This window comes from Onychostruthus taczanowskii, unplaced genomic scaffold, assembly GCF_017590055.1.
Source record: "Onychostruthus taczanowskii isolate IOZ18803 unplaced genomic scaffold, ASM1759005v1 scaffold1, whole genome shotgun sequence".
Classification (NCBI taxonomy): domain Eukaryota; kingdom Metazoa; phylum Chordata; class Aves; order Passeriformes; family Passeridae; genus Onychostruthus; species Onychostruthus taczanowskii.
The window spans coordinates 7415226-7442897 of record NW_024496525.1 but is presented as its reverse complement, the minus strand read 5'-3'; the positions used below and the strand labels follow the sequence as shown (position 1 = coordinate 7442897).

General features: G+C 40.4%; 2 protein-coding genes across 2 annotated transcripts; one reads left to right on the top strand and one right to left on the bottom strand.

Annotated features, from left to right (window-relative positions):
• Positions 1-1824: 1824 nt before the first annotated feature.
• On the bottom strand, positions 1825-8663 carry ERH (ERH mRNA splicing and mitosis factor). Its single transcript, XM_041400910.1, has 4 exons — positions 8526-8663; positions 5386-5473; positions 4192-4312; positions 1825-2311 (listed from the first exon to the last, which is right to left on the bottom strand). The coding sequence occupies exons 1-4, from the start codon at positions 8526-8528 to the stop codon at positions 2209-2211; spliced, it is 315 nt and encodes a 104-aa protein (XP_041256844.1). The 5' UTR covers positions 8529-8663; the 3' UTR covers positions 1825-2208.
• A 157-nt stretch (positions 8664-8820) lies between these two features.
• Positions 8821-25466, top strand: SLC39A9 (solute carrier family 39 member 9). Its single transcript, XM_041397988.1, has 8 exons — positions 8821-9019; positions 9217-9334; positions 11595-11703; positions 15276-15467; positions 17871-17939; positions 19086-19171; positions 21056-21190; positions 22853-25466. The coding sequence occupies exons 2-8, from the start codon at positions 9239-9241 to the stop codon at positions 23081-23083; spliced, it is 918 nt and encodes a 305-aa protein (XP_041253922.1). The 5' UTR covers positions 8821-9019; positions 9217-9238; the 3' UTR covers positions 23084-25466.
• The last annotated feature ends 2206 nt before the right edge of the window (positions 25467-27672 follow it).

Below are 27672 nucleotides of genomic sequence, written 5' to 3'. Positions count from 1 at the left end.
TCTGTAAAAACTTCCATTAGTGAAATGACCGCAACAGTTTGTATGTTTTTTTTAAAAATAGTTAACTAACCTTTAAGTTCAAGACTGCAAACCTTCTGATTTCTAAAACACTTAAAATCATCTCTTCATGAAGTCCCTTTCAAAAAGCAGAAAGGTTAATTACCACCTCCTTTAAAGTTCCTTCTTCCTATTTTCTGCTCCAATGTAAGAAATTTGTATTTTATACTTGTTTACTGGTCTGAGTTTGCAGAGTTATGATAGTAGAGCCAAAATCAAGGAAGAGGAAGATTTTCTTAAATCAGACCAAACATAAGGTACCTTTGAAGGAAGAGCTGTGCTGTGTTCCAGTGCCTGATTACTAGAGACTCAGCATACTCCTTTGTGCTTTTCACAGTAAGGAAAGAGAACACATTGCAGGTTTTTCTTAAATTGAAAGCAAGCCTACAGAATGAGGTAAATGCTTATTTGACTTGATTTAAAGACTGCAAAATTGCATCCAAGAGAATATTGGAAATTTTACAAAAAAATTGAAATTAACCTCAAACATAGACTGCAAAATTGCATCCAAGAGAATATTGGAAATTTTACAAAAAAAAAATTGAAATTAACCTCAAACACGTTAGGAGAAAACATACTATTTTAGTATGTGCTATTGAGGAGGATACACTATAAAAGCTTTTAAAATAACATTGCTTGTATTAAATCTCAATGTTATTATATGGGCAATAGTGAATTTTCTAAGTATTACTTACTGTATTTAAGCTGGACATAAAACTTACATGCCTCAAGTATTTTCAGATTTAATAATCTTAAGTGTACTAATATATTTCGGACCTACGATGTTTTGAAAATCACTATTCTTTACAAAGGAAGCATGTTTTGATGTTAGCAGATTTAATTTATTTTTGGTCACCATAAATTCTAGAGCTAGTAGGTCTGATCTCCAACCTGTATTTGTGCTGAGAGGTGTAACACCCTCACCCAGTTTCTTTCTAAGAACTTATATCCCTTCAGTGACTTGATTCCCAGTCTTTGGCAGCTATTACTTAAGTAAAGCTATTTTCATTAAAGCTTTACTACAGACAGTCACTTTGCCTCCGATTCTTTTCAGCCAGTGCATTTGCTGTGAGGTCCAGGAGAAACTACTGATGTGTATTAGGAAGTTAAGTGCATTGGAGAGAAGTGCATTCCTCTGTCAATCCCAGAACTGCTCTTGGTCAAGTGTAATCTGTACAGTCTGTTCCTACAGCAGGCAAACTCTTAAGGCACAGAGTACCAATCCAGTCTTTTTCTACCTGCTCTGTTTCTTGGTCTGATGTGTCCTCCAATCCAAGTATTTTCAGTACAACAAAATTACAAAAACACCAGCATTTAAGATAGATGGAGGCAGATATAACTTATAGTGTGGGCAAACAGTTAAGTCTTTGTCATCTGTAAAGAGAAAATTAAGTTAGGGGCAGATTTTCATGGGAGCAATCTGCTTTGGCTATTCCTTTCTTGGGGGAAAATTGTAATCAGACTAATTCAAGGGGCCTGTGGTGTCATCCATTCAGCCTGCTCTCATCCATCACCAATTCCAGAGCAGAAACGCCTATATAAAACACCTCATAGACAGATCAGCTGTGCAGTGCAAGAGGGTTCCTGTGTTTCCCAAGAGATGCCCAGGGAAAACAGTACCACGACTAAGCCAGAACTTGAGCTGTTCTGTAATACAGGAAACAACTGCTGGTTCAGTCCACGTGACCTTTCAAGTCGTATCCTTTGAATAACAGGGAAAAAAAGATTTGTAGTTTTTGTCAAGAACCACAAAATTGAGCACTCAAGTTTAACTAAAGGGTAGATTTTTATTTCCCATTAAGACATCTCAAGGACATAACTGAATGTAAAAAACCCACAGAGGGGCACATACAGCAAATGTGGTGAAGTACAATGTGAACAGCCCCAGGGGTTCAAATAAGGTAGGACCATTAGCAAACTGGAGGAAAAAAACCCCAAAACTCTGCTGAAGATGCCGCCCTTTCTTCTCCATTTACACTGAAAAAAAATCCAATCCAACAAAATCCTTGTATCTCTAAAAATACAATCAGTCCTGGCTAACGAGTTTATCAAGATGGCAACAGGATGACTATAATACAAAACGTTCACCACTACACTCTGTACACAGCTGTTGTCCAAACCCCCCAAACCCACGCAGCAACGGTGCCCCCACTATTTGCTCGCTTGCTGGGCCTGCCTGCGGAGGAGAACGTAGATCTTCTCCTTTATCCAGTCTTTGTTGTACGGTTGGTACGTCTGAGTATCAGCACGGTAACTGCAGAGGAAACAGGAAATGTCAGCCTGCTCTGCAGTACATCTACCAGAAGAGCTTCACAGAATTGTCCTCGAGTGTATGAGGTACAAAGTGGTGTACACAAGGCAGGGTCAGACACGGGTGGGCATTGCCACTTATCACACGGATTTATCCCGTTCTCTAAAAAACAGCTGTCCACCAGCTCAGACTGAGCCTGAAACTAAACAAGATGCTCCAAGCACCACTGTGACACGGGTGGGCATTGCCACTTATCACACGGATTTATCCCGTTCTCTAAAAGAACAGCTGTCCAGCAGCTCAGACTGAGCCTGAAACTAAACGAGATGCTCCAAGCACCACTGCGTTCACATTTTAATTAATGCATTTAATTACTTAAGGGAGACAGCAAGTAGAGAATCTTAGTATTCTAGAGCTCAGCCTGCAGAAGAGTAGTTCCACCAGGAAACAATCTAATTTGTCTTAATGAGTCAAACACTTCTTCAACATTACTTCAAGGATTTATTTAAGTTTTCAAGTGTTAAACTTCTGTGTGGAATTTTTTTGAAAATTTTTAAGATCAAATTTTTGCAGGAGCAAAGGCAGACTCACAGATGGACATCGAAGGATTCTTGCTGTTGGTACTGAGGACAAGCTTACATCTAACAAGGATACTTCATAAAAAGCAAACTGAAAACAAGAACCCACAGATGCATTTTCTTTGCTACTCAAGGATAGTTGATAAAAGCAGTCCACTAGCAAGGGCCAGAGAATTCAGTTACTCAGGGCATGTTGAATTAAAACAGAATGAGACTGAAAAATGAAAGCAATCTGAATGAAGTTCTGTGTAGGTTCATGTCCTCCTATATAGTATTTTGTTCATGAAGATGGCACTTTCAGTGAATGATTCATCAACTACTGAAGTCCTGGTCAGTCTTTAAATCTTGATATGCTTTTATTTCTGACAGATAAGAAGGGTGAGATGGATAGTGGTAAGAAGGTAACTAAAAATCCCAAGTTAACTCATTCCAGAACAATTTATAGTTCTTACCTAAGGAAAAAACCCTAAGCATGCTGTTTCTAAGGAAGTGTTACTATTTAAACCCCAGCATGACTGGATCAAGGCCCAACAAAGAGCTTCAGTGTATGTTCATACAGCAGTAGTTCTAGTGCAATGTGAGAAATGCTACTTTCAGGAAAAGTTACTGATTTCTACCCTCCATCCCCAAAGCCTTTCAGAGCAGACCTCAAGTACTTCAGAAAATTTCCGTGAACAAGATATGTGTATTACACCTTGTGCTGTGTGTGCCATCTGCTGGAAAACTATAAGCTGAAGTAGAATTTGGCATGACACTGATTTTAGAAGCCTAATTAAGAAAGGCACAAGACTATCCTAGAAAACAGTTGCTACCTCCTAAAACAAGTGGCTAGTTTCAGTCTGTTAGATAAACTTTCATCCTGTTGTATCTTGATCAAAACAAACTTTTGGCTGCAATGCACTTCTGTAGCCTTCTATTCTACCACAAGTACTGCCCTCAGCTGAAAAAAAAAATCTGTAAGCATTCTGGCTCCTGAGGAACTGTACCAACAGCACAAAGAGAAATTTAAAGAGATTCTAGTAGTAATAAAATAGTCAGCTGTCATTAACTGTTGGATTTCAGTTGGCTTCAATGTGAGTAAAATCCAAGTGGAACTCTTAGTTTCTAAGCCTTCTTTAGAGGTACCTTGTATCTATGCACTTAATTGGAATGGGCAACTTGCTAGGGAGCTGCAATACTGCTGCACCACAGTTACTGCTAAAAACCACACAAAACAGCATCATGTTAAACTCACACAGAAGAGTTTAGAGGGAACACTTGTGACTTTCCTAAGTCACTGAAATGGACTTGTACAAGTGAACTTACACAAGACAGCTGAGGTCTGCCAAGTCATCAATGAAGTCAAACAACTGGCTGATATCATATGTAATGGATGGACTGTTGGGATTCATTCTCTTCAGATGCTCTTCATACATTTTACAGACTCCTACAGAGAAACAAGATTAACCATGCAATATTAAAAGACTGAGCTGAAACTTTTTCAGCTCTTGATCCACAAATAAAAGTTTAGAGATTATCACTGTAAAAGCAACCAAATTTTCTAGAGCTGAAATTCTTTTGTTCCTAGCAATTTGTACTGAAACATAATACTATAAAACCACGTAAGATACATGGAAAGCAAAGCTTTCATCATCTAGGGGAAAAAGTTTTAGTTCTGTCAAACATGTAACTTTCCAAAGGACATCTGGAACTCCTAATAATTTTAAGACAGCAATGAGAACATATACTCTTACTGCACAAACACTCGAGAAACAGAAGAACTCATAAGAATGACCATTATTGATCCAAGAGTCAAACTGGGTACTGAGGTAAGAGTGACAGCACAAAGCTGCATACACATTTAAAGCACTTTTATTTATTTGAACTAGTCCACTAATAATTCAGATAGACTTGAGAAGGATGTAATATTAAAATGGGCACAGAGAGTTTACATGGTCTTGGTTATACTTTTGTTTGCCTCACAAAACCTCCTGCAAGATTAATGTTAAGTGAACTACAGCTCTAATATTTCAATCTTCTTTTCATGCTCATTATGTGTATCTAAGTTTTGCAGGATCTTTACTCTGGCACATGTGCCATGAAACTGCAAGTTATGTACCAATTGCACACAATCCTTTATTTAATGTAGTATTTGCAGCAGCAATCTTTGCCTTACAATGCTAAGAAAAGAAGAGTGAGAATTAAGTGCTGATCCTGCAATGAAATGCATTGCAACAAGTCTGCTGCATGGGCCCAGAAAGAATATCATCTAATCTCCCAAACTGGATGTGCTTTCATCTAGTTAAAAAAAACCAGACATTTAATAGAAAAAGGGAAGTTTTAGAAACAAATAATAACTAGTTTTAGTTTGCTAGAACATGAGTAAGCTAAAAGCATGAGGGTTTTTGTGAATTACCTTTGAAAAACATGAAGAGCAACTTATTTCCTTACTAAGTTTGTGAATATGTCAAAAATAGGATTTAACAACAGTTTTTAACTCCCATGCCTGCATCCACCCACCTTCCATGCATTCATTCACTGACTCATAATCAGCATATGTTCTGCCTTCTGGCCTCTTGGTAGGCTGGACAAGCAGAATTGTGTGAGACTGGAAAACACAACAAGCACAAAAATACAGGTTACTTGCACACTTTGAATGATTTTTGTTTGAATTAGGTTATTTATATGAAAGAAGGAGTAAAAAGAAGTGTAATAGTAAAATATTAGACTAGCAATCAAGGACACAGGCATTTTCCACATAGCATTTACTATTTATATAAGCTGTGTTAGTAAGTTTTGTTTCCAACAAGTCCTATCAATCCTTATGGAAGTTTAAAATGTATAGAATCACCAGGAAAGCAGCTATTGTGTTGAAAAAAAATACCACAGAAACAGTTTCTATTTAGAAAGACAAGCAATAAAGCCAATGTATAAGAGCTGTGGCATTAGTGCATTTAATTATTTTATTCCAAATGCAGTCTGTTAGTAAAATGTTCCATGCTCCAATTAAAGAGCAATGAGGGGACCAAACTTAACCACACTGTCAGTCTCACCTGAAAGATTTCAACTAAGTTAGCTATTTTGAGTTATTGATTTAACTTCAAGGGAACATCAATGATACAAAATCTGCACTTAGCACTCAAGATTAGTTCTTGCAAAACAGATGTACTGGCTTTTCCCACTTGAATGAGTTTACTTAAACAGTAATTATGGCACAGAAAACTGTTCCAAATGTTGGAGTCCATAAGCTTGTTCTTCTGCAGGGAAAGCTTAGATGATTGTACACTCTGTGGCTTCCATTATTTCCACAACATTTTTCACTTGGCTACAGCAAGTAATTTGAGCAAAGAAGCAAGATTTTTAAAGTGTACACAATCTGTGATCTGATTAACAGGCTGCACACACAGAAAGTTTGCAAGCAGGCTGCAAATGGCCGTTTGCAGTGCTGCTAGTTGGGTCCTACATTTTCAGTGCCAATATACGAGGTGAGCACACAGCCCAGGGGCAACTGCAGGGTAAGACATCGTTTGGCTCAGATTAACCAGTGGCTGACAGAAAAATCCTGACCCATACTTTGGAAACCAGTGAATATACGAATTCAGTGCTCATGAAAAGCAGTGACAGAAAATAGAAATGGCAAATGTTAGGATGCAATGGAAAAACAACCCAAACAACAGGACAAATTCTTATCCCATAACTGACAGTGTTCCCATCCTTGGAATAGTTTTCAGTTCTTTAAATTGTCTCAACACAGCAGTAGCAGATTCTGAGAAGCTCAGGAAAATGTTACACAGAGAAAAAGAAGCAGCAAGACTTTTCCTAATCAGAAATAGAAAAAAGGGGAATTCTGAGCTGCATACTGTAACAACAAAAATCATATAAAGGAGAGTAGATCATTTAAATCCACTTTCATGTATGCCAGAGGATGATTGATTTGAAGGGAATTTCCCAAGGGGGGGCTGCTATCTGGCTGTTCCTAAGTGCATTGTACTTGAACAGGCATGTCTTGGCAGGGAGTCCAAATAACTGCCAAAGATTTCCATAAAATAATTTTTCCAGCACCATCATTTTAATTAGATGGTCACTGAGGAGTGCTAAATGAATGTATGAATTCTGAAATTATCCAAGTAATCGGATTATAGAAAAATCAGTGAGCCACACATGTAAGCCAGTTCCTTCAGAACTTCACAGCAGAAATCATCTGGGCTTCTGACTTTAAGCCAGTTATCACTTCAGACATTATACAATATCTATTATCAGATACTGGCTCAGAAAAATATTTAAATTAATACCATTGGATCACAAGTATTGTAGAATTAATGCTTTCCAAACATTTATTTGGGAACTTGACATTATTTTACTTTAAAGGAAAAAAAATTTGATTTGATAAAATTGCTGGTCCTGTCCTACCATGTAGGTACAAAAAAATGACAAGTTCAGAAGCCTGAGGGAAGTCCCCTCTGACTATGACCTGCCCCGTGAGCCTTGGTGACATGACCAAAACAAGGCAAGATCCACAAACCTTTCTGCATTAGCACCAGTTACCTGGAGAAGCCCAATATGGACAGTTATTATCATACATATGTTGAATTTCTTTGCATTTTCCTTAAAAGCACAGTTGTACTGGCTGCTTTGAAGCAGGACACAGAATGAGACACCACATGGTTTATATTATACCAATTTCAAATTTCTAGACAGCGCTTTAGAAACTGCTCCTGCTACTGAACGCAGAACCCTGTAAAACTGGTTAAGGCAGTGCCAAGAGCCAAACCAGAAGGACTTAAAAGCCACGCAGCATCTGCCCAAAGAGGCTTCCACCAATTGTCGGGTACCTGACAATAAAGTGGAAAGGAAAAAAAGCTCCGAAACAATAAAAGTGGAAGATAAACACATATTGTAAGGGTAAGATGTGCAGTGATGCAAATACCAACCAGTAGCACACTGCAGAAAAAGTGGTCTACAAATACCAACCAGTAGCACACTGCAGACATCTACATGGCAGGCAGAAAAAGTGGTCTCAGGACCACCTTCCATTCTGGCCAACAGGGACAGGGCTCATCATGGCCGAAGCCAACTGCACTGGAGCAAGAGCCAGGCAGATAAGGAACTTCGCTGCAAGCCGACAAGCAGCTGTCCTCCCACTGCACAGCAACAACTTGCTTCAGCACATCTTCATTTATTAGATCAACGCAACAAACCGCGTTGATAGCGAGGCCTTTGAGCTTCAGCGTGCCGTTCCCAGAGCCCACCAGCGCAAGCTCCCGCCTCTCCCTGCTCCGAGCAGAGGGGAGGAGCAGGGAGAGCAGCACGGAGAGCGCGAATCAGCCATTTAAGGCCGGCTCGCTCGACGGGCGACACTCGCGGGAATGCGCTGGGCTTCCAGCGGCGCCCTGAGAAGGCGCCGAAGCTGCCGGGGAGAGGGGCGGGAGCCTCATCGCGCCGCTCCCCGAGCGCCGCCGCCGCCTTTGTGCCCCCGCCCCGTCCGGCCCTGCCCCGCCAAAACGTGCAGCCGCCCGCCCGGGCCCGCACCACCGGCCGCGGCCTTCCCGCCCGCAGTGACCCGGGGGACAGGGAGAGGAGGGGAAGGGAAGGCTGCCCTGGCGGGCGCGGTGTGCGCGAAACGCGGCGATCCGTCCCGTCCCGTTCCGTTCCGTTCTCACCATGGCGGCTCCGCTCCCTCAGCACCGCCGGGCAGAAGTGGCGCGCGGCGATCCCCCACAGGCCCCCGCGCCCGCCGGAAGCGCCGCCGCGCCAACGGCCGCCACCATAGAGCCGCTCGCGCCAGAGCGCCGCGCGCGCACGCGCCCGCAAGGCCGACGGCCAGGCTGGCGGGGGCGGGGCGCGGCCGTCGCCATCTTTGTTGCGGGAGCCGCTCGCTGCCCATCGCGGGCCGAGGCGCCGCCCGCCATCTTGGAGTGGGGCAGCGCGCGGGGCGGGGCGGGCGCGGCCCGGAAGGGGAAGCGCCGAGGTGCCACTTGGCCGCCGGGGCCGCGGCCGTGGGTGCGCGCTGGCAGCGCCGGTTCCCCGCCGTGCCCTCGGCCCCGCCTGAGGCTGCCGCGCCGTGAGGAGCCGCCCGAGTGTTCGCTCTCCCACAGCCCTCCCTGCCGCCTCCCCTGTGAGCAGCACGGTGCGGGTGAAAGTTCCCCCGCCTCAGGTGAGGGCCGGGCCCGCCTGCCGGGGGCCGAGCCGCTCCCGCCCCTGGCCGCGCACCCCCGGCTGGGGGCCGAGCCGGCCGCTGCCGCCGGGAGAGAGAGACATGGCTGAACGCCTCTCCTGGGAGCTCCGTGTGTGCACGGGTTAAGGCGTGCGGTGGGGAGAGGTGGAAAAGTTGCTGTTGGATTTCACTTCAAGGGAGCGGACAGAAAGCGGCGAAATGGATGACTTCCCCTCCATCTGCCTGCTGTCCCTGGCCATGCTGATCGCCTGCTATGTGGCAGGAATCATACCCTTGGCAGTTAATTTTTCCGAGGTAAGGCAAACTCGTTCGTTGCTAAAGGAGAAACCAGGGAGATCTGCTAGCAGGAGCTGGTGCCGTCCCCTTGCAATACGGCAACGCTGTTAAGGATGAAGCTTTATTTTTAAAAGTTATAAGTGCAATATTAATTTTCATTCGAAACTGCCGTGTAAAAATTATGCTTGTTTCACAGTGGCCGTTTGAACTTGTCAGATTTGAGTCGAGTCTCTGCTACAGGTGAAGCGAAATCTCGGCACGTAGTGTAAGGACACGAATAAGCATGGCTATTCTTAGAAGCTTGTGTAAGAAATGGCTGAAGTCAGTGATTATCTCTTACGTGCCTGTGGGCTACTCAAATGAAGGCCTTTAAAAACAATTCCAATAATATTCTCGGAAAAACTTTGATTCACAATTTTACTCACAGCTTGCACTGTTGAAAATTAAACCTTGGCTCTTTGGTTACTATAGAACTTCAAGTTCCTGCCCCGTGTAACTCAAGGCATTCTTTCAGAAAAATATCTTGGATAAGTAAGGTACTGTTAAAGGAGAGGGAGGGTTTCAGAGATTGTGTGAGTTCCCAAACAGTACAGGAGTTCCTGATTAAACATCTTTGTGTACTTCTAAGAAATAGTTGTTGAGGTGGTGGCAGTTGTCACGGTCTCTGTAGGTTTCCTGATATCCTCCCATACCCGAGGGGTTTTGCTCTTTCTAAACGATGGCTCTTTTTTAGAGGCATGGTGTAGCGAGAGTTTAGTTGTACTGTGGTAGTAAGAGCACTCTTATGAGGGGTTCCCATTTCTCTTGGGAAGCAAGGTGCTGAAGGAGAAATGTGCCTTTGTCTCCCATCAAGTCAGAGGGCTGCATGGAGTTTTAGCGTTGCTTACTGTGTTGCGCTTGTTTTTTTAACAGGCACATGTATTTAGCAGAAATAGTTTGATTTCTCCTATAAAAGTGTATTCCTTTTGCCTCTCTGTGTAGGCTGTTCTTATTACATTTCTGTCTTCACTACACCTAGCTATTTTGTACTGAAAAGGAGATGGAAACTTACCTTGAAACAATAACTTGTTCTTTCAGTGATCTTTAAAATTCACAGATGTCCAAGTGAAGGCAAGCTATACTATGTATTTGCAGTTGTAATAAATCAGTATTACTTCTGACACTTTCCTCTGTGTTTATGTGTGTATGCAAAAAATACTGCAGTGTTGCAGATAAAAATAATTATTTTTTCCTTGTATGTTACTATATTTTTGCAGAATTACTTTATGAACAGCAGATGTTGACAGTTTATTTTCTTGTGTAGATTGCCACTGTATGACAATTTACCAAGTGTAATTATTGTATGTGCAAGTATACAGTGCATGGTTGTGGGAACTTTACACTTGTTTTCATCTCTTGCATATTACTGAGTTGAGTCTGAGTCTCTTGCATTGCTGTTGGAGTTTTCTCCAGTAGTGCTGCAGTTGTTCCCTGTGGTCAGGTTTGGCTTGCTTTCAGGAAGCTGGTTGTGCTTCTCCTAGTGCCTCCTGCTTCTGTGCAAGTGCTGCACATTTCAGTGAGACTGAACAGTTTGTGTGGTTACAGTGCATGAAGGAGAGTGGATGGCATAATGATGATATGCAACAAGTGGTTTCCTGCTATTCAAATGCTGATCTCTGTCTCTAGGTCCTCAGCAGTTAACATTAGTGTTTTGGTAGTGCTCAGGCTTCTCATTGAATGTGGAAGATGATGATGATTCTGCCACTGAATGTGTGCCGCACAGTTTTTAGGAGGATCTAAACCCCCATGGTTGCTGCATGTCATGTGATAGGGGTTCTTAGAGGAGTTGAGTAATGGCCTCTGCCAACTGTCATATTTTAGACCCTACTTTATGTTTGTGTAATTGGATTTTAGTACGTGGCTTTGACTTTAGCCTGTCAGCATAGTCAGAAGGATGAATTTATTGGTGAAACCGAATGTAATTAGTTTAGGAGGAAGACATAGCTGAGCTTTTTGCCCCAAACTAGAATATAACTAGGAAGATAACTCTAATAGTAGCAAGTATTGAAAAACTATGTGTGGATTTTATTTTTGTTATAGAAATTATTCCAAAAATATGAATAAAACTATTGTTCTTTATTATAAAAACATTAGGTTTATATATTGTTGTTAAGGTTTAATTGCAGATTCTTAATGTTTATGTAACAAGTAACCCCCTTCCCTAACCTCTGTTAATAAAAGAAAGTAAAGAAAGCATTTTCATTCTTAAAGGTGATACTTGTTTTGTACTTAATTGCAGGAGAGATTGAAGTTGGTGACTGTTCTGGGTGCTGGGCTCCTGTGTGGAACTGCCTTGGCTGTCATTGTGCCAGAAGGAGTACATGCACTTTATGAAGACATTTTGGAGGGTAAGAACCAAATGGCCTCATTCAAGATAAATTAGATTGTAGTGTGTTATGATATACTGAGGCTTCTTTTTGGAATTTTTAAGAAGAGATTGATGGAAGAGCTTCACAGCAGCATGACACAAAGCAGGCATAGAAATGCAAAACTACCATAGGCATGATACTGCACGTTGAGGGATATGAGCAGACTGCAGATCGATGACTCTTGCTGAGTTACCCAGTCATTTGTGGGTCTGGATACTATACTGTTCATGGAATAACAGCCTTTTATGACAGGTCATCTGTAGTGTTTCTTTTTTCTGTGTTTTCTGGGGAGAGTTTAGCTTCCACTGGAACTTCAAAGGGAGTGTAAGGGTGCCTTTGGCAGAGAATGAAATTATGGAGTATCGGCTGCTTCTCTTTGTAGTGTAGGCTGCTTCTCATTAAAGCAATTGCAGGAGGTGTTTTACAAATCTGTGTCCCTGCCCTAATAAGAATTTCTTCTGAAGCTGAAAAACATCTTGGAATTAATGTACTTAGTTGAAAATTATGGTTATATATTATGGTTATATAGCCACATAGTTATGGCTAATTTACAGAGTAACAGGCGTTTCTTCTTGGGTAGTGGTATACATTACACATCTAAATCTCTGTGTTCAAGCATCCAGTTTTAGTCTCCTGTCATTGTTGTAACCACCTCATCAACTCTAATGAAGAGCTCAAAGTGAGCAGAGATTGTGTCTTGCAGGGATGTTTGTGTGGAGCATGTCTTACAGCCAAGAGCCTTAACAGACCTCAAACTGAGGTTATGACATTGTTTCGAATAGCCAGGGCTCATCACCTCTGTTTGGAGTGCAAAATTTTGCTTTTGCTTGCAGACTTGTGCTATTAGATGACCATTGCATGTATGAGATTTTTCCAGTACACTCAAAATCAAAACTCTGAAGGTAAACAGCAATGGCTTACTGATTGCAGGGGAAAGCACTGTGAAGTTGAGGCTGTAGAGAACCTTGCAAACATCTCGTGTGCTGTTGTTGCTAATCTGGGATTGAAAGGCAACTGTAGTCCTTTGCTTTTCCTGTAGTACTGGGTTTTGTTTCTAAACTTCTAAATTTCATTTTAGCAATATGCTTTAATGTATACTGTTTTAGTTTCCACTAAATTTATGTTGTTCTGCTTAGATTTAGAATAAATAGAAGGTAATAGATAAAATCATCCTTTATCAAGAAGTGAAAGAAGCTGTGATTATGCCTTTTACTGTACTATAATTTGTGCACTCTGATGTCAGATGTCTCTAATGAGCTGTAGTGGGTTTGCTCTCCATTTAGTTTTAATTCTGGGTAGAGTGATTTTCTCTTGTAATGGAACAGCCAGCAATGAATACAATTGCTGTGAATATTTGCAGATTTTAACACTTTTTCACCAAATGGGGCATACTGTTCATGTATGACTCCACAGCTTGCTGTGTAGGGCTGTATGGGCTGCAACTTTGTGTAGTGTGTGGCAAAAGGACACTTCACAGTACTGCAGTAGTAATAGCAGAAGTATTTACCTAGGACAAAAAAAAGGAGCTTGTGAATGGCTTCAGACTCGATGTCTAACTCGCAGTATTGTGTCTAACAACAGTCCATCTGAACTTTTTTATATTGCTAAGGGACAGAATTAATGGGTATTACAGATGTAACTACAAAAATTATTTCTAATATTTTTCCTAGAAAAGTAAGATATTCAAAATTAAACTTAAGACTGTGAGAACAGCTTTCTCTTTTTTTTCAAGTTCACCTATTTACATAATTAAACCTAGAAGAAGGGGAACATTGAGGTATATTCATATAATTGGAAAAACAAAAAGAGAAATCTTTGCTTTCCCTCTTTCAGGTGTAGCTTAACTCTGACTGGTTGCTTGCTAGCAAGCATTTTAGTGTTTTCCATTGATACAGAAGTTCTTTACTGGTACTTCTGTATTTACCTATGGGTAAGCAGGCCATGGAATAAATAACTTCTGATTTTCAACCTTGTGGGCTGAGGGCAAATAGCATATCATGACTTGGATTATTCTTTGATTATAAACCTGTGTAGTGAAACCTTGGTTTGGGTGCTACCAGCAAATAAAATTCCTTTGCTGGCTTCAGTCCTTTATTTTAACTGCTGAAACTGTATAATCCCTGTCAGAAAGATTGCCCTGAGTTATACAGTTAGTTCTATGGCTTGAAATGATCTGAAGCAAAGTCAACTTCATAATATAGATGGCAAAGATCTTGTGTGGTCCAAAGTAGTTTTATTGATCAATCTTGTTCAGCAAAGATCTGTGTGAAATCTTTGCTACCAAGCTTATTCTGATGTGCTTTGACTGTAGTAATGGCATTATGACATTTTGTGTAGTGAGATGAACGTACACTTGTCTCATCCAAGAGGATGTATGAATATTCCAGCAAGACAATGACTTGCTAGAGTAAGTCAAGTTCTTGGTATAAGCTTTTGAAACTTCTGAAGAGTAGTTGCCATCCAAAAGACCTAAAAATGAAAAACACATGGGCAAGTATTATATTATTCTTTTTGAGCTGTCTAATAAGCTTTTGGAGGAATATAATACACTTAAGATAGCTACTTTTGGAGGCATGAAAATAAGCAGGATGGCTTCTGCTGCAGTGTTGGAAACAAAAAGGTTTAATAAAAGGCAAAATAACAAACAGAAAAAACTGAGCCAGGTGCAAGAGATCTTGCTCCTGGTAAAACACTTCACAAAAGCAATTAGTTTCTGTGTTTATAGGTGCAAGAGATCTTGCTCCTGGTAAAACACTTCACAAAAGGAATTAGTTTATTTGTTTACATCCCTTTCTAGTAAATTGCCCAAGCAGGACTTTTTAGCTCTTAGCTACCCTTAAGTTTAAAGTGAAGTTTCTAAAGTAGCTTTTCACCTAATCGATAAGAGAAACTTTTGGGCTTCTTTCCTTTTTAAAAAAAAACCCCAAAAGATAGTTTTGCAGCTCTGTCAATAAAAGGCACATTCCTACAGACAAGCTTTAATAGCTTGTGTAGGGAGAGGAAACCACGCATCATTCATCCCCAGTGCTTGGACTTTGGGTTTCTGGGACATGTAGACATCTGTAGGTCAGTGTGCCTGACTTAGCTATTGTTGTAGTCTGTATCAATGGGGTGTATCAATACTAGCTTGTTTATGTCTCAGCATCAGTTAATCTTCTTAAAGATGGTATTAAATCTTTTAGTGGATGGAACCTATTTTATCTCCTCATCCTGTAAATGAAGGTAATGAAGTAACTGCTTGACAGTATCTCTGAATATGGACAAAATAGGCAACTTCAGTTAAAAAAGGAATTACACAGCAATTTTTGTGAATTAATTTGTATTTAAAATGCAAGCTGGTTTATAACATATTAATGCTTTCTTTGCTTTTCCATGCTGAAGATGTATGAGGAGAAACCAACCAGGCTTTGCTAAGAAAATTGCCTGAGAAAGACCATAACCAAGGACTTCTGTGTATTGTCCAGGAGAGTGTGAGGGAGGCTTTTGGCAGAGGAGGAAAGAAGTGACTATGTCCTGTTTAGCCTCCTGATGTGTTTGCTTGCCTGTGACAGGAAAGCATCACCCAGCGAGCGAGATGCAGCACGCGATGGAGTCTGAGAAGGTGGCGAAGATCCCAGCGGTGCACGAGCATGGCCACGACCATTCCCGCTTGCACGCCTACATCGGTGTGTCCCTTGTTCTCGGCTTTGTCTTCATGCTCTTGGTGGATCAGATAGGCAGCTCTCATGTGCACTCTACAGATGGTAAGTAAAGAATCACTTCAATTAGGCTTGCTAATTAGTCTTAATTAACAAGTTGCCTTTTTTTTTTTTTTCCCTAATGCTACCAGGGTGTAATTTGTCCAGTCATGTCCAGAGTTTCAGTAGGTACTTTAAAAACATAAAACATAAAGCAAGGTCCATGTGAAATGCTTATGCTGGAAATCTATCTCAGAATTCACCATAATTTGAGAGCTTGCCTCAATAACATGTATGAGCACATGTGCTGTGGGGGTGGAGGGTGACTTGACACTTGAGTTACTGTCTGTTTTACAGTATCACCCATAGGGCATTTCTTTGGCTTTTCAAAAAACTTCAGGTTAGTCTTATATTTGTTTGTTTTTCTTACTTAATTGTTATATATGTAAGTAAAATGTGCAAAGAACTGCAAGTTATCTTAAGCAAGATGGCAGGAATGATTAGAATTAAGCTCTGGTACTTTAACTGCATAGCTGGACCTCCCACACTAGTCTAGAGCCTCACATACTTCAAAATACTTCTTGCTTTATGTAAAGATTTGTGAGCTTTGTGCAAGACTCTAAAAATGCCTACAGTTGCCTTTGTTTCCTGCCTGTGACTTCATGCTCAGAGTGTAGCTTGAAATGCACCAAAGGTGTTCTTTTGTTTGAAAAAGTATTTTATTGCCTTTGGCTGCTCATTTTTTTCCACACAATGTCCTCTGATGCTGGAATTTGGCCCTGAAAAAATAAGGAATTGATCTTAAAGGAAAAGTAAAGCACATACAAAGGCAGGGGGACATGTTTTGGCTGGATTCCTGTCAGTTCACAGTGCAGCTTGTTTGTATGGGGATACTGTGGTGGGACAGATGAAAGGCCAGTGCAGGGACTATGGCAGTTGTGTACTCCTGAAGAAGTGTAAATGGAGCCACAGCCATGGGTAGCTGATTTGCAGAGCTGTTCTAAAGAAACACTGGCAATGAGGGTGGCAGGGACATACAGGTGAGCAATTTCCCAAAGGATTCTTGGTTTGTATGGTTATGACCCTTTTCTGTGTCTCTGATCATAGCAAATACCAGGAGAAGACTGTGATCTGTGTTAGAGATACACCCCATAAAGTAGAATATGAAGTTTTATCTAGCCTCTACCTGTCACAGGAGATGTAGCAGTGTTTTTGTAATGTTTTTTAAAGCGACTGAAGAAAAACACTTTTCTCTTGAACCAATCAGTGTCTTGTAGTTTGTGTACCAAGTGACTGGATGTTACTTTGTCTAAACTAGAAAAATTCAGTAAGCCAAAATGAAGGTTTGAAGTCAAATGTGATTCTTTGTTTTTAGTAATAGTCAATCCAAAACAATTGTAAAGGAAATGTTTTTTTGTATCTCCTCCCATTTGACATGAGTACACCATTGCTGTCATGCAAGTGCAGCTTATGCAATAAATTACTCACATGGTTTCCCCTTCATTCAGAAGATGACCAAAGAGGATGCATTAGTTTAGATCTGACTCATTGGGAAACTACATGTGTGCCTGGGAATGAAGAGAGACTTGAGGGGTAAAGGGCAAGGCAGGAGGAAAGAAAAGGACTGGAATTTCTGTTTTGGCATCACTGCAGACTTACTGCAGGTGTGCTTGCAGCTGTTGTACAGACCACTGGGATAATTCAGTCATGGCTGTTCAAACTGTCTGATATTAAACAGCTGAATAATCAGATGTTTCTACACTTTGTAGGGCTTACCCACCCTGCAGTGATTCTTTGTAATGGTTTCACCACTGATGGTGTAGTGGTGGATATTGATGTTGTCCTGTTGTGCTGCATAATGAGCTAACCTGCAAATGTCAGGTAATTCTGGTCAAAACAGTGGATCTCAAACAGCTCTGGCTGCATTTCTCCTTTGTGGTGTATAACATCAAAGGAAAATCTTTGCAACTGGTGCTGTGACAAGTAGACTATGTTGTTTACTAGCAACTGCCAGGGAATCACTGCAACAAAAACTGACCCAGACTGTCACCTGAAGGAAACTACAAACCTTGAGCTGTGTGGGGAAAAATCATCCTGACTCTTGAAGCAGCTCTAAATTCTTGGGATCCAAAATAGCTTTTGTTTTTCGTGGTGGCACAGACCTTTAACATTTCATTTTAGGAGGTTAAGAAAATCATCTGCTTCTGCCTATCAGAGGGATCCTGCAAATTGCAAAGAATTGTCCATGAGTCTGTCACTTGTTTGTTAGCAGAACTTCAGGTGACTTGAAGGTGTTAAGTGTCAAACTACTTTGCAGTAAATCTAATGCGGAAATACAGTAGCTGGTAGTCTTGAATACAGCTGCCTAAGCAGCTGGGGGAGATGTGTACAGTGATACTTGCAATATTTTTTCTAGCATAATTTATTCATTTAATCTCTTTATCATAACTGTTCTCATTACTGTTTCAGATCCAGAAACTGCAAGATCAGGCAACTCCAAAATCACCACAACACTGGGACTAGTAGTCCATGCTGCAGGTAATGTGGGACCTAGTGTTAGTGCTTGACAAGTGTATGTATTGGTGTGTGGGTCATCTTTATGTGTGATGGAGACATTTGGGTTTTGCTTTTTTATAAAAGAAAGAAAGAGGAAAAAAAAAGCAGGGAGAACTAAGGATCTTTCCCAGAATTAACTAGGAGCTCAGATGGTTCATGAAGTTTTATTGGGTGCAGAATTTTCTCTTTTACTCTTTACTCTTCTCTTGTTTTTTCCATCTGAAAGGCTGTGTGATGCTCACTCTCTGCCTCTTCAGTTCTTTTACTGACTCCTTTAGCTGCTAAATTTCAATACACGCTAATAGATTTGATAAGTTGTATGAAACATCTTTGGATTTGCTTGTTGGTTGATGGTTTTTAAAAAAATACTAATTTAAAACAATAGTACCTTGTAGGAAAAAAAAGGACTTTATAAGGTGGAGCACAAAGACTTGACTGAAACACATTTAGGCTGATTTGCAAGGATTGACTGTTACGTGTGTGTTACAGTCAAGCCATGTTCACATTGTGATTTTTCACTATATATGTATAGAATAAATATGGTTGCTCTTTCATGTCCTGCTGAAGGTTGTTGTCTACATAAGTCAGAAGATGTTGATCAAAAAGATACTTCTTCACCAAAAAAGTGTGTATATATTAAGGAGTGCTATAGTATTCATTTTTTATTTCGTTTAGACAGTGTATTTATTGTAAGTGATAAAAAATATTTACAATAGTATTTATATTTGAAAAATCATTTAAAGGGTAATAATTAAAATTCTTGCAATGCTTAGTATCTAAACCAGAGTTTTTAATTAGAGGGGAAATCCCTTCTAGTATAGAAGACTAAAACAACTAAACTTGTTACTTGTTCTAATTTGAAGGAATGTGTCAATACAGAGTAGATTCCCATTATGGTTTTTATGGTCTTGGGAAATATGAGACAGTTCTTGTTGAGGGTTTTCTGATATTCTGAAATGTTATGGCTTAACAAACAAAGGCAAGTGAATCCTCTGTTGGGCTGCTATTGTTAATGGCAATTTTCAGTAGTAGAGCTTCTTAAATCAACATGTTTTCTACTGTCAGCCTTTGAGGGGATGGGGGAGCTCATGCAGAAGAATAATCTGTGAATCTGCACTCCTTTTTCAGCTGATGGTGTTGCACTGGGTGCAGCAGCTTCTACTTCTCAGACTAGTGTCCAGTTGATAGTGTTTGTTGCGATCATGTTGCACAAGGTGAGTTATCATCAAAAAAATCTTACTTGTTCTTCAAAAGACTGTTAACACTCACAGGAATTGCTAAAGATCTACAGTTTCATTAGTGATGTAATACAGAAGTGTTTAATGCCTTTGCAATGGAGAGGTTAGTACAGTGTCAAGGACCAGAAATCACGGGTATGAGGTATGACAGAAGAGCACATGATTGATGCTAAGTCTGAGTGGGGTGCAAGTGAGAGACAGTTCTGACTGCCTGCTGTCTGCCTTGATTGCAGAGGTTGGGAAAAGTCTCCCAAAAGTAGAGGGGAAGAGTAGCTCTTGAAGAAATGTGTCAGCTTTACACTGACTTCTTCTGAAGCTGGTATGGTAGTGTTTGTTTAACAAACAAAAGACCCAAGGTTGTTATTGCAGTAAGAGACACATTCAGAGAAGCTCTAAAGGGTGAGGCACAGAAATATATGCTAGTGCATTTGGAGGAAAAGCAGTTTCATGCTGATTACAACAGTCTTGGTTCTGTGATGTTCATCAGAAATGGGGCAGAATATTTGTTGTGAAGGGTTTTAGTGTTTAAAGGGTTAGTCTCGTGAAACCACTGGATATCAGAGTACTAAATTACAACAATTAACTTCTCGTTACCTCTGTTGTAGTAGCTTCGACATCACTCATATACCATTTTTGTAGGAAAACAAATGTTTTGCTGATGGTAACAAGCAAAGAGTGGATCTTGAAGATGGAGAGATCTTTGCTAAATACTTGTGTGAATGTGAACCTATTGGATATGCAGGCTCTAAACATACCTGTGCAGATGAAATTTGCCTTATGGTAGCACATGCACAGATTGCAGTGGTTAGTCAAATTCATAGCAGAAATCATACATAATTACATGTTCAAAATGGTAGGAAATGCATATCATGTCTTTTCTTCAATGTTCATACAAGTAATTGTGGTTTACATAACTTTGAGGGTGGCAATGTCACTGTCTCGTCTTGGAGCTTAAGTTACAGCTATTGCCAGGTGAAACTTGCTTTTGTTATTCTTAATGTTCTTAACTGACTTCTTTAATGGTACAATTTTAGAGGAGGAATATTTCTCCTGTGAATATTTGGTAATAGAAGAGAAACTTATTTCTTCTCTGCTGTCTTTTTTCTGTTCTTCTGATCCTGTCTGATTCTTTTGTCTTTCTCATATTTTTTTTACTAATGATTTCCTTCTATTTAAAAAAAAAAATATTCTGTGTATAAAAATGCTTAGGGTATTTTAGTTTTATGTCTTGCCTCGGAAATGTCAGGGTGGATTTCTTTTGTTTTTATACAAGCAAAAGTATAGTAAATTCCGTGAATAGTGGGGCATCTATGCCTTTTGGATAAGAAACTGGATGCCAGCAGAGGGAGAAGGAAGTGTTTGTTTGGTTCCTGGTGAAAACAGGAATGAACTAATCAAAAGAACTCAAGTCTTTGTTAACATGCAGGTTGACTCTTACCTATCTTTGGGCAATTGTTTCCCTCCCCATGTTAATTGTAGAATTTTCCTACTGCAGATGAAAAAACTGTCTGTCTAAGGATGTGTGATAGTAACAGGATGGAAAATGAAATTACCTAAGCTGATGGAGTCTTAGGAGTTATAGCAATGACTCTAGTCAGAATGAATATTGTAGTATTTATAATGGCTACACAAGTACATGTTTTCAGAGAGCCAGAACATGAGTTTCCATTAGGTTTGGTTATTAAGGTGGGGCAGTCTGCAGAATGCTCCTAATTTGGGTTAGCTGCAGCATGCTAGTGCCCGCCCTGAATGTCTTCCAATTCAGTCCATTTGGGTGTAGTAAGTCCTATTTCAAGCTTTTCTCATTTTTCAGGGGGCTTTAGAAGGTGTTGTGTTAGCAGTGAATGTTGTTTTTTGCAGGCACCAGCTGCCTTTGGCCTGGTTTCCTTCCTGATGCACGCTGGGCTAGAACGGAATCGAATCAGAAAACACTTGCTGGTCTTTGCATTAGCAGCACCTGTTCTGTCAATGGTGACATACTTAGGGCTAAGCAAGGTAAGTCCATGGTTTTGTTCTGCCCAAAATCTTGCTTCGTGGTGAAGTCTGGGGAAAGGACTGTGATATGAGTTTCGTATTACACAATTCCAAACTGCTGGAGATATTCAGCAGAATGAAGATGTAAGAAAAGTTGATGAAAAGGTAGCAGTGTGAATGCAGAAACCAAATAATAATTCATGCATTTCACATCAGAATCAGTGACATAACTCCTTTATAGAGTTTGATGTAGTTTTTTTTAATAGTCTGATTTCTGGTTTTTATCCTTTCTGCTGCTCCCCGCTGAGAACAATTTAGTCATATAGCAGGTTTTATGTGATGCCTATTTAAATAAGTGATTTTCAGCATTGTTGCATGCATTCTTCTTTTAATATGTAGGTAGGAAGTAATCTCCTCTAGCTTCCTCCACCATCCCAGAAGTGGTCCTCTACATTCAAAGTCTGTGTCAGAAGTTGAGTCCTCAGCTAGAACAGTCTTTGTGCCTTACTCCATGTGTGTCTTTGGTCTGTACAACAAATGGCCTGTGAAGTGACACTGCACATGAGTTTATCATCTCTGTCCAAATTAAATGTTTCTGCTTCTCATAGCATATCCTGGGATGCTCCTGTATTTCTGAGCTGTTTGTCCTGCTGGTGACATGCGTGGTGTGGCGTGTTGTAAAGGATAAAACGTGATCTCATGAAACTCAAGGCATGAGAGGAAAGATTAAATAAATCATCTGGGCTAATCCTTTACTTGCTGGATAGGATTTATATTTGACATTACAGTGCAAAAGACAGCAGAAAAAAAGGTTGGGTCTGTAAACAGAAAAGAGAATTCTCTTTGAGCACTGTTTTGAAGTGTCCTCATCAAGGGTTGGGTTTACATTTTGCCCTTCAGAAAGAACAGAGAATTGATAAGGCATCAGGGCTGTCACAATGGTTTTGTATCTTCCTGTTTGGAAAAATGACCTGGGAGTAAACACAAGAGTTAAGATTACACCTGAGTTGGAAAGCATTGAAGAAGCATTTGAATCTGATATGTGTGGGTTTGCATTTCATTGCATTTACTGATCTGTAGCATATCTTAATCCTGTTATGCAGAAGATGCATTTCTTCATGAAGTTCACATGGAACTCCTGGAAATGTTTTGGATGTTTAATTCTACATACAAATGAAGTATTTAATGAGTGATGTTCTGGGACTTAGTTTCCAAGAGCAGTAGAGAAGATATTTAAAGTCTAACATCTTATTTGAACCCCTTGTTTAGAAAAAGGGAGGAAAAAGTCAGCCTTGAGGATCTTCCCTAAAATCTGTGGCTTTGCAATATGAATTTTAGTTTTTTCAAAATCTGTTTGCTATATTGGCTGTGAGCTGATTGAACAAGATGCAGACTGTGACTTTCTTCATTTTCTAAGGGTTCTTTTGTAAGGGTTTTTTCTTTTGTAAGTCCAAAGTGAAGTAACTAGCAGGAGGGGTGTCTTTCTGCTCCCCCAGAACTTCAGGGTGCCAGTTACATGTAAGGTGCAAGACACAAAAAAAAAATCACAGTAAACCATTGTCATTGTGAGACAAGACTTGACAGAGAGCCTACTGTTCCTGGATACTGGGAGATTTCTGCTTTTTTTATTACTGATTGAAGAACTTCTGCTTATTCTCACTTTTTCTGCTCTTTGTGTTTCAGAGCAGCAAAGAAGCCCTTTCAGAAGTCAATGCCACTGGAGTTGCTATGCTGTTTTCTGCTGGGACTTTCCTTTATGTTGCCACAGTTCATGTTCTCCCAGAAGTAGGAGGAATTGCTCATAGCCACAAACCTGAATCAACTGGAGGAAAAGGACTCAGTCGTCTGGAGGTGGCAGCCCTAGTATTAGGATGCCTTATTCCTCTAGTTTTGTCCATTGGACACCATCACTAAACGCTCAAATTTCAATGTTCTCCTCCTTTGATAAGACATGAGCAGTAAATGTCTGCTGCTCCCTTTATCATTCTTTTCCCCATCATTCATCCCATCCACTTTATGGAGTTCAGAGGGAATCTTGATTGCAAAATGAGGAATACTGGGAAAGTTTTTAGTGTAGCAAAATGTACTTTGGCAGCCGGACACAAATTCTATGTAATTTTCTTCTCTGAAGACATTTGCTAATTTAATTGTTACTTCTGGCCCTATTCTCAGGGAGGATGGAACTTGAAGTTTAAGAAAGGTGAGCAGGGAAGAACATAGCGACTCCTCACAAAATTGCAATCACCAAAGTATCCTGCAGTTCAGCTTTCACAGCTGAGAGCAAAACCCAAGGATGGCTGCGTTGTGAGAGGTTCAAGTCTCACTAATGAAGAAGGGGGCTCTCCCCTGTCAGTTCTGTGTTGTCCTGGCAATGGGACTGGCCCCTGTGATGCTTGTCACTAACTGTATTGCAGAAATGGGCTGCACTGGGAGCTCTGTATAACGCTGCTACTGTCACAGAGGTGTCACTTGATAGGAAAGAAACTATGCAGATAATGTGTAGGATTAGAGGAAGAAATCAGCTGGTTAAGAAACACTGCAAAACTCATTTGCACTATTCCATCGTTTAATACAAAGGACAGAAGCAAGAAGAATAGTGTTTTGATTTTTATTCAATTGCTAATAAATTCTAAAAGGCACTGTTTCTTGAGAGATAGTCTTCTGCCAAGCCAGTCAAGTGTCAAGCACCAAAAATATCAGCAGGAATTATGTAGGCTACTGGGATACACTAATGCTTCTGTTGAGAGAGATACCCATAGTGCCCTTTGAAATAGAGCTGTTCTGGGCTGTGATGGGTGGAAATCTGATGGAGACAGCTGTTGAGGGACCAGAGAACTTTACTAGCTCATTTTCAAAAACGCTGAACTGCTGAAATCCGTGGGGGCTGTGTGGGTTTTTCACTAAATAAAGGTATTACGGCTAACAAAACAAGATGTTTAGTTAAATATTTATGCTGCAGATAGAATACAAAGTGTTTCTAAAGGAGTTCTGAACAACAAAAACTCAAACCCACCAAAAACCAATCTGCTGGGTTCCCAGTGGACCTGTTAGACATTTTGCTTTTCCTTTGGGAATTGTTCATTTGCCTCCTACTCATAAGCATTAGTTTTGGTGACCCTGCTGGAGCAGTTTCTGCCAATTGCTGATGTCTCTCACAACAGAGGAGTGGTACAAGATCCCTCCATTTTCAAGGCACAGCTTTGTCTTACCAGGCACCATTTCCCTTATGCAAAACATGTTATACTGTAATGTGCATTGGAAAGTCAGGAATGCTTGACATGCTCAGAATCAGCATAAAATTCTTTCTTTAGGGGAAAACTTTTTAATGCTGGTCCCCTTTTAAGCTATACTTTGTCTGCACTTTTTGAAGATAACTTGCCAAATCTATTTTTCTTTTTTCGTTGTTTTTTTTAAAAAAGGATCTTGAAGAAATACCTTCTTAACTGAAGTTCTTCTTGTTTCCATATGAATGACTGTGACTGTTTGTCATGCCATTTATTACTTAAACTGCAGAGCCCATTGTGCCTCTAAACTTCTTTACATTTTTGTTATTGTCCTGTTTGTCTTTTAGTTCAGAGAGTAATGGGTATGGCCTGGCTCTTGGACTAGTGATGGCTTTGTCTGTTGGCTCTGTAACAGTACTGATGTATCCCAGGATTGAACCTAGTATTGATTCCCAGGAGTGCTTGTTCATTTGTGTGTTTTACTATGTAAGGTCAGTGCAAAATTATTAGAAGTCATGTTTTCCCATAAGACAGTATTTTCAGATAGAATTAGTGCTTCAGGCCTAAACTAGCATTTTTTTTTCTATTAGACTTTCAATATTGTGCTCTGAAAAGCCTCTGCAAAATTAGTGATGTGGATGGGATCCTCTTCTGTGTGTTTTTCAGGTTTTTTTGTCTGTTTTGGTTTTGGGATTTTTACAACATATGTAATGCAGTTGATAAGTGACTGGTTTAAAAAGTTCAGCAGGACAGGTTCCTAACACATGCAAATGATACACAGGGATGTTTACTCCAGAGTTCTGTTCTTCCTGATTCCCCCTAGTTACCTTCTTCCTTAATAATCTCACTATTTTACCATGTTTAATCCTTCCACATAACCATTTCCTAAAGCTGGAGGGCTTTCAAGAGCAGGAGATAGCTTAGTGCAGCACTAGTGTTTGCCTTTCATAAAGCAGTAAGTTTTTATTCTTGAACCTCTGCCCTGTCACTTGCCTGTGCACCCCACCCTGGGAGTTGACACCCTGCCCGAATTCAGCCTCACTTTGTGTGTTAGTAACAACAGCAGTGGTTGACAGAGGAGGAGGACTTGCCTGTGCACCCCACCCTGGGAGTTGACACCCTGCCCGAATTCCCCTTCAGCCTCACTTTGTGTGTAACAACAGCAGTGGTTGACAGAGGCTTCCCGCTCCATGCCTTTTGTTCCCGTGCGGATAGGACCTTTTTACATGGATGAGGGTGTGGCAGCCGGCTTTTCACTGCTGACATAACCTCTGGCGTATTACTCACGGGTGCCCCTGCTGAGGGGTCTTGTCATCTTTCCATTTTCCTGTCCTTCACATCATGTTTCCAGTTTCTGGGGCAGCCATCAGAAATAGTAGTGCTCAGTTTAATGATTCATGAAGTATAGGGGCCAAGTTACAGCAGCAGGTGAAGGAATTTAAATGGAAACATTGGCAACTCAAAATTGGCACAGAAATTCTAAAAACATACATTTCGATATTTGGTTAAGTGACAGAAGACTTCAGTGATTTTTGTTTTTTCTTCTATCTATTTATAATTAGCAACAGCATGTTGTTTTGGCTGCCTGTTATCACTGAATTACTATTTTCAATTCTGTAATTGAAACCGCAGTGACTGGAGAAGCTTTTGGTTATGTTGATACTGAAAATGTAAAATTTTATATTATCAGTCCTTTCCAAATTTTTAGTACCAAACTGAGGATTATTTTCTCGACGCAGAGTATTTTAATGAGTTAAATTAAATGGTCCATTTTATTATAGCCCTTTTTTTCTACCTATCTCCCCATCTGTCACAGTAATCCAAGCATTGCATGTAGGCAAGGCCATCTGGTATCATTTTCTACTCCTTTGGAGACCTTGGTGCAAACAAATTCCTCTTTTTGTAATAGCCTCTCTGCCTGTTTTTTCTTCTGTGAGGTAGGTGGCAGTAGGTCTAGCAGGTAAATGCTTAAACCAAGTGCCAGCCATGTCCCACTTTCCTTCTGTAAATCCTTCTAGGAAATCCATAATATTCTCATCACCTGTTTCTTTTCAGTTAATGATTTCTTAATTGGCAATAGGAATTGGACTAAAGCTGTTACTATTGATCCTCATGTCTTCAGGTACTTCCCCTACTGTTCTAATGCTTTTATTGTTCCTTATATAAAGAAGGGAAATATTTCTTTTTCAGCACTCAATGGCAGAGGCAGAAGCTGCACTGACATTAATTTAAGTAAGGATGGCAGAGCTGTTGCACCAAGACAGGATTTTTTGGTTGTTTTGGCTTGTCAGATGGCTGGGTGTTAAACACAGAAACCCACTGTTGACTCCAAAGAACTATTTCCAGGTGGATTATATAAAAGGCTAATCTTACCCAAGAGGCCCAGGAAAATCACTGTGTTTATTCAGGAACTAGTTCAGAGCCTTCAAGGAGCTTTTGACAGTAGCAGGTGTGTCCATGGGGTATCAGCTGATTGCAGAAAAGAGAGAGATGTTGTGGAATAAATGCTCTTGCTGCTCCCTTCCTGTTCTGTGCTGGCCCTTGGGAAATAGAGAAGGAGAGTGTACTTGTATTCTATTGAGGATGGAAGGAGGCGGAGTGATTGCAGTATGGTGAGAGAGTTTATGATGAGTATTGGATTCTTTACCACAAATTTCAGATTCCTGGTCACATCAAACTTCTTTTAAAATATTTGTTTTCTTTACTGTTATATCTCTTAGCAGCCTTGGCTTTCCAGGGAAAAACATTTTGTGGTCATTGCTGTTTACCTTACATGTTTCTCCATGTATGGAACTGTAATTTTAATGTCTTTTTTCCAAACCATTTGTACACGAAATCATTCCATGAATGGCTGCCTTATAATTTTTCCACTTTAATTGTGAATGGTTAAAATAATATTGCCGTTTTCAATTTGTTTTATTATATTAAATTTTTACTAGGTGCATTGCTTTGGAGTTGGTTTGTCATTTACTGCCTGGGGATTTCTGACAGCTCTAGTGGAAAGAAATGACAGTCTTAAATGGGATGCAAGCATTGCAGACAATGTTTTATTTTTGTGGGAGTGTGTTTGCTGCTTTTCTTTATGATGTCTGAGCACCTCTTGCAAACCTGGAATGTGAGCTGCATGTTGGGAGGCAGCGTAGCAGGTGGATTTGGATATGGCTCTGAATGTGTTCAGAGGTATTAATGCAGAGATGATGTGACAGCTCGGCTTTAGCGGGGCATTTGGCAACTGTGTCTGTCACAGAGTGTTTAGGGGCTGGCATTGCCCTGAAGCTA

What these genes read in the sequence shown, in the direction of transcription:
- SLC39A9 (XM_041397988.1), top strand. Translation starts at nt 9,239, where the DNA reads ATGGATGACTTCCCCTCCATCTGCCTGCTGTCCCTGGCCATGCTGATC. An exon ending in TTATGAAGACATTTTGGAGG is followed by an intron (nt 11,704 to 15,275) that starts GTAAGAACCAAA and finishes TGCCTGTGACAG; the next exon opens with GAAAGCATCACCCAGCGAGC. An exon ending in ACTAGTAGTCCATGCTGCAG is followed by an intron (nt 17,940 to 19,085) that starts GTAATGTGGGAC and finishes CTCCTTTTTCAG; the next exon opens with CTGATGGTGTTGCACTGGGT.
- ERH (XM_041400910.1), bottom strand. An exon ending in AGTGAATGAATGCATGGAAG is followed by an intron (nt 4,313 to 5,385) that starts GTGGGTGGATGC and finishes GTTTCTCTGTAG; the next exon opens with GAGTCTGTAAAATGTATGAA. An exon ending in GCAGACCTCAGCTGTCTTGT is followed by an intron (nt 2,312 to 4,191) that starts GTAAGTTCACTT and finishes TTTCCTCTGCAG; the next exon opens with TTACCGTGCTGATACTCAGA.